The 6,676-nt window shown below is 44.6% G+C and overlaps 1 protein-coding gene across 2 annotated transcripts; it reads left to right on the top strand.

The window, feature by feature from the left end:
• Positions 1–360: 360 nt before the first annotated feature.
• Positions 361–5,957, top strand: LOC126606383 (uncharacterized). Of its 2 annotated transcripts, none has more exons than XM_050273763.1 (2): positions 361–2,947; positions 3,862–5,957. In XM_050273763.1, the coding sequence occupies exon 1, from the start codon at positions 400–402 to the stop codon at positions 1,342–1,344; it is 945 nt and encodes a 314-aa protein (XP_050129720.1). In that variant the 5' UTR covers positions 361–399; the 3' UTR covers positions 1,345–2,947; positions 3,862–5,957. The 2 variants fall into 2 exon arrangements, with proteins under 2 accessions (XP_050129720.1, XP_050129719.1); XM_050273762.1 differs by having other exon boundaries at positions 361–3,127; positions 4,042–5,957.
• The last annotated feature ends 719 nt before the right edge of the window (positions 5,958–6,676 follow it).

The raw sequence follows: 6,676 nt of genomic DNA, 5'->3' as shown, positions 1-6,676 counted from the left end.
GGTTGTGCATTTCATCACCTGGTTTGTGGCATGAAGGAGAATAAGGGTTGTACATTTCATCACCTGGTTGGTGGCATGAAGATGAGTTCCTTCTTCACATTTCATCACCTGGTTGGTAAGAATAAGGGCAAGGTGTCGAGGCACATTGTAGCAAGTGTCAACAACACAAAGTATGTTGAACCCTTTCGAAGCACAGTTGGCTTATGTATGGATGTGTTGGAATGTATGATGTTTATATATCAATGTGTTGGAATGTATAATGTTTATGTTGATTGATATGAGTGATAAGCTCATATTTATATATATTTTACATCAAATTCACTTCTCTTTTCTTAGTTAGTTCCTTATATTTTTGAGAAGAAAGGAGTACGAGTAGCATATATCCAAGCTATAAAGGATATGTATGAAGGAGCAAAGACCGCCGTAAGAACTCATGAAGGACAAACCGAAAGCTTTCCCATAACTGTAGGATTACATCAAGGCTCATCCTTAAGTCCTTACCTTTTTGCGTTGGTAATGGATGAGTTAACAGGACATATTCAAGATGATATTCCTTGGTGTATGCTTTTCGCAGACGATATAGTGTTGATAGATGAAACTCAGGAAGGGGTAAATGCAAAGCTTAACCTTTGGAGAGAAGTGTTGGAATCTAAAGGTCTTCGCCTCAGCCGATCAAAGACAGAATATATGGAGTGCAAGTTCAGTGCAAATGGAGGCCAAAACGAGTTAGGGGTGAGGATCGGAGATCAAGAAATACCAAAGAGCGACCGTTTTCGTTACCTAGGATCTATCTTGCAAAAGAACGGAGAATTAGATGGAGATCTCAACCATAGAATACAAGCTGGATGGATGAAGTGGAAGAGTGCATCCGGCGTGTTGTGTGACCGCCGTATGCCACTGAAGCTCAAGGGAAAATTTTATAGGACGGCAATAAGGCCGGCAATGCTGTATGGCACAGAATGTTGGGCGGTGAAACATCAACACGTACACAAAATGGGTGTAGCGGAGATGAGGATGCTTCGTTGGATGTGTGGGCACACGAGAAAGGATAAGATTAGGAATGAGGATATCCGGGGTAAAGTAGGAGTAGCCGAAATTGAAGGAAAGATGAGAGAAAATCGGTTACGGTGGTTTGGACATGTGCAAAGAAGGCCTACTGACGCTCCGATTAGAAGATGCGACTATGGGACAGAGGTTCAGGGCCGAAGGGGTAGAGGAAGACCTAGGAAAACTTTGGAAGAGACTCTAAGAAAAGACTTAGAGTACTTGGATCTAACGAAGGACATGACACAGGATCGAGCACAATGGCGTTCTAAGATTCATATAGCCGATCCCACTCAGTGACTTGGATTTTCCAAGTCTCCAACCAAGAAGTTTTCCTCACTCGGGAAATTAAGGGAACACTACCCCAACCTACATGCTCCACTCAGAAAGCTTCAACATACAAGCTTCAACAAAAGAAAATTCAAAGAACTTAGCGAAGAAGGCTTTGGTGTATTTAACACAATACGTTGAAATGAAGGAAAGCTTATTTATTGATATCCCCGATAAGCTACAAATATGTACATATACATGAGTCAAAATAAACACACAAGAGGGAGCCTTCACAAAGGTTGCTTAGGAGAAGTCTCAGCAGTCGGTAGAGCCCCAGAAAGAGAAGGCACCGGAGGGGGATCATTTGGAGCCTCAGTACTGGACAGAACCCTAGAAGGAGGAGGCATCAGAGGTTGATCATTTGGAGCTTCATTACGCGGTACAGCCCCAGAAGACGAAGGCAATAAATGCCTTTGGAACAAACCCACAAATCTCTGATGATCAAGTAAAACCTGACCATCAGTTTCCTTCATCTGGTCAAGCTTCCTCTTCATGTTTGTAGCATAGTCATGTGCGAGCCGGTGCAACTGTTTATTCTCATGCTTGAGCCCTCTAATCTCCTGTTTGAGACTCATCACTTCAGCCGCCAATGATTCAACTTGGCGGGTTCGAGCAAATAGGCGTTGTGCCATATTAGACACAGAACCTGCACACTGAACACTGAGAGCCAGCGAATCCTTAACAGCTAACTCATCAGACCGTTTGGAAAGTAGTCTGTTATCTTTGGGAGTGAGAAGGTTCCTGGCCACCACCGCAGCGGTCATATCATTCTTCATCACGGAATCCCCAACGGTAAGAGGACCAGTTGGGGAGACGAAGGATGGGCGCCATATGTTGTCTGGAGAAGGCGGGGCTGCCTCTTCAACAAGGTTCAAGTCAAAACGACGGTCGGAGGGGCCAGACATTTTCAAAGGTGTTGAAGAGAGAAGAGGTCGGACAAATCAAGATCTTAGAAGTGCAAGAATGAAGCTTCTACTAGTGGAGATTCAAGTGTGCTTTGGAACTTAATGCCAGCCCCTATAAAAATCTGCACTCGACGGAGCTTCAGAAATCAAAGAGGCGCCTGCTCAGAAATCGAAGAGGCGTTTGCTTTCTCAAAAGTTGGGCTGCTTAGAGATCACGAGGGTTGATCTCAGAAATCGAAGAGCCGTTTGCTTTCTCAAAAGTTGGGCTGCTCAAAGACCACGAAGGCCGATCTCAGAAATCGAAGAGGTGCTCGCTTTCTCAAAAGCTGGGCTCCCTAGAGACCACGAGGGCCGATCTCAGAAATCGAAGAGGCACCTACTTTTCCAGCCTTGTCAGCACCTGTCACACGCACACTCAGCTTTGCGGAAATTATGGGCATTCTGTCAAAGACTTCTGGGGAAGTAGAAAACACATGAATCTTACTGTTCAATCACCCACTTCCCACACGCAACAATAGCTCATGGGTACCACAGATAACTTTGCCAAAGTTCTCTGCCAAAGTTGAGCACGTGAAGCTTGCAGCTCCCACTACATCGCTCTGACCAAGAAGGGTAAAAGAATAGCAAAGAAACAGCACTAACAAAGTTTAGACCCATAAATTTTGAAGGTCTAGCTACCATATTATTACCCACAGGGGTAAAGGAACAGTACCACTGTTGGATAATTGGAAAGTCCATGTATGTCAACCTCTGTGCTTCGTGGCAAGGTAGACTAGCAAACATGCCCAACCTTTACTCACATTCGAGAAAACACTCCCAATAAGATTGCTTGCTCCAAAATCGAAGAGGTACCGTCCTCCGAATCTAAAGAGCCAGACTCCCAACATGACTACTTTCTTAAAAATCGAAGAGAGGGTAAAGGAACAGTACCATTGCTGGATAATTGGAAAGTCCCTGTGTGTCAACCTCTGTGCTTCGTGGCAAGGTAGACTAGCAAACATGCCCAACCTTTACTCACATTCGAGAAAACACTCCCAACAAGATTGCTTGCTCCAAAATCGAAGAGGCACCGCCCTCCGAATCTCGAGAGCCACTCTCCCAACATGATTACTTTCTCAAAAATCAAAGAGACACTGCTCCCCGAATCTCGAGAGCCGGACCCCCAGCATGATTGCTTTCTCAAAAATCGGTGAGGCACCGTTCTCCGAATCAATCGAAGAGGCGCTCGCTTTCTCAAAAGCTGGGCTGCTCAGAGACCACGAGGGCCGATCTCAGAAATCAAAGAGGCACCTACTTTTCTAGCCTTGTCAGCACCTGTCACACGCACACTCAGCTTTGCAGAAATTATGGGCATTCTGTCGAAGACTTCTGGTGAAGTAGAAAGCACATGAATCTTACTGTTCAATCACCCACTTCCCACACGCAACAATAACTCATGGGTACCACAGATCACTTTGCCAAAGTTCTCTGCCAAAGTTGAGCACGTGAAGCTTGCAGCTCCCACTACATCGCTCTGACCAAGAAAGGTAAAAGAATAGCAAAGAAACAGCACTAACAAAGTTTAGACACATAAATTTTGAAGGTCTAGCTACCATATTATTACCCACAAGGGTAAAGGAACAGTACCACTGCTGGATAATTGGAAAGTCCCTGTGTGTCAACCTCTGTGCTTCGTGGCAAGGTAGACTAGCAAACATGCCCAACCTTTACTCACATTCGAGAAAACAGTCCCAACAAGATTGCTTGCTCCAAAATCGAAGAGGCACCGTCCTTCGAATCTCGAGAGCCAGACTCCCAACATGACTACTTTCTCAAAATCGAAGAGAGGGTAAAGGAACAGTACCATTGCTGGATAATTGGAAAGTCCCTATGTGTCAACCTTTGTGCTTCGTGGCAAGGTAGACTAGCAAACATGTCCAACCTTTACTCACATTCGAGACAACACTCCCAACAAGATTGCTTGCTCCAAAATCGAAGAGGCACCGCCCTCCGAATCTCGAGAGCCAGACTCCCAACATGATTACTTCCTCAAAAATCGAAGAGACACTGCTCTCCGAATCTCGAGAGTCAGACCCCCAACATGATTGCTTTCTCAAAAATCGAAGAGGCATCGTTCTCCGAATCTCGAGAGCCAGATACCACAGACCACTTTTTCAAAGTGCTCTGACAGAGTTAAAACATGTGAAACTGGCAGCTCCCACTACCGTGCTATGACCAAGCAGGGTAAAGGAATAGCATTACTACTTGTTGTTAGGGAGACTCCTATATATGTCGACCTCCATCCCCAACGGACAGGCAGACCTGCAAAAATGCTCAACCCTTCATCATATCTGAGAGGGCACTCCCAACAAAGCCTTTCGAAATATTCAGCTTTCTTTCCCCCCGATAATACCTCTGCAAACAAGCTATACTAGAGCAAGAATATCCCATATCATCAGGGTTAAAAGCAAGAGTATCCCATATCATGCTTTTTCCCTGTTTTTTCTCTTGGCCTTGTTTTTACCTGCAAGACAAGGAGAAAGAGAGCAATCAGTCAGCACTTGGAATCAAGCTTCCAGCCAGGAACTGACTGCCTGGAACCCCTTACCTGATTACTTACCTGGCATTGCTCTCGAGTACTCATCTTCAACATCTTATGTTTCCAGGGAAGATTCCGCATCTGCTTGAGGAACAGATAGGGCAAGTGCGAAGGATACAAGGAAGCATGTGGAGACAAGCGTAACAGCACATGTGCCGATACATCCATTACTATGTCAAAAGCAAAAGTATCCCATATCAGCAGGGTGGAACGTACTCTAGATTTGATGGACTTGTTTTGACCCTCAAATTCTTCAGTCGGCCTTATACTCTGGAGGAAACCAGAAAACCCTCCAGCTCAGTTCAAGAATAAGCCTGTGGAAAGTTACTTCTTCAAAAGCAAAAGTATCTCATATCATCTCTTCTCATTTTTCTTCTCTTTATCCTTCATGCTGCTGCAAGATGGGGAGAAGGTGAACAATCAGTCGGAGCTCTGATTGCTTACCTTGTCTGTCACCTCTTTCAGCAGACCCCCTAGCTCGGCGACTTGGGGGACTCCTACTACATGGTTTGTATCGCGCTTGACCAAGCCTGAAACTACAAGTAAGCTTCAAGTGAAATTGATACATTACCTTGTGCATCTCCACCAGTTAAAGATACCACCCCTGGATGGAGGAAGAGTACTTCCAGAGAAGATGCCACATCTACCTATGAGACAGATAAGGCAAGTCAAGACGACACCACACTCCGATACTTAGAAGTTTCGTGATTACGAGATCATTCTCCCACAATATTTCCTAATGTCATTTGTACTAAATCATTCACTCGTACTCACTAAAGAAGAGCTTGAACCTATGTACTTGTGTAAACCCTTCACAATTAATGAGAACTCTTCTATTCCGTGGACGTAGCCAATCTGGGTGAACCACGTACATCTTGTGTTTGCTTTCCTATCTCTATCCATTTATATACTTATCCACACTAATGACCGGAGCAATCTAGCGAAGATCACAAAAAGCGACCGTTTTCGTTACCTATGATCTATCTTGCAAGAGAACGGAGAATTAGATGGAGATCTCAACCATAGAATACGAGCTGGATGGAAAGAGTGCATCCGGCGTGTTGTGTGACCGTCGTAGGCCACTGAAGCTCAAGGGAAAATTTTATAGGACGGCAATAAGGCCAGCGATGTTGTATGGCAGAGAATGTTGGGTGGTGAAGCATCAACACGTACACAAAATGGGTGTAGCGGAGATGAGGATGCTTCGTGGGATGTGTGGGCACACGAGAAAGGATAAGATTGGGAATGAGGATATCCGAGGTACAGTAGGAGTAGCCGAAATTGTAGGAAAGATGAGAGAAAATCGGCTCTGGTGATTTGGACATGTGCAAAGAAGGCCGACTGACGCTCCGGTTCGAAGATGTGACTACGGGACAGAGGTTCAGGGCCGAAGGGGTAGAGGAAGACCTAGGAAAACTTTGGAAGAGACTCTAAGAAAAGACTTAGAGTACTTGGATCTAACGGAGGACATGACACAAAACCGAGCGCAATGGCGTTCTAGGATTCATATAGCCGACCCCACTTAGTGGGAAAAGGCTTTGTTGTTGTTGTTGTTGTTGTATTTACTTTGTTTTTGTGTTTTGTGGGATTTGTCAAGCAAAGAAAAGAAAAATAGCACAAGTGGGATTTTAAGTAACAAATTCGTCAAAACTGCCTGTGCAGATCAGCTGACTTTGGAAGCAAGTTTCAAACAGTTCAGAATGAATTAGAGAATGAGCCTTATATTCTTGGAAAGCTACGGATGTCTATTTTCTGGAGCATTTCACGGATTGTTAATATCATTTTTCTAGAAGAAGTTATGGCCATTTTAACACTGAAA

This window comes from Malus sylvestris, chromosome 16, assembly GCF_916048215.2.
Source record: "Malus sylvestris chromosome 16, drMalSylv7.2, whole genome shotgun sequence".
Lineage (NCBI taxonomy): Eukaryota > Viridiplantae > Streptophyta > Magnoliopsida > Rosales > Rosaceae > Malus > Malus sylvestris.
This window is presented reverse-complemented; position numbering and strand designations above follow the sequence as displayed.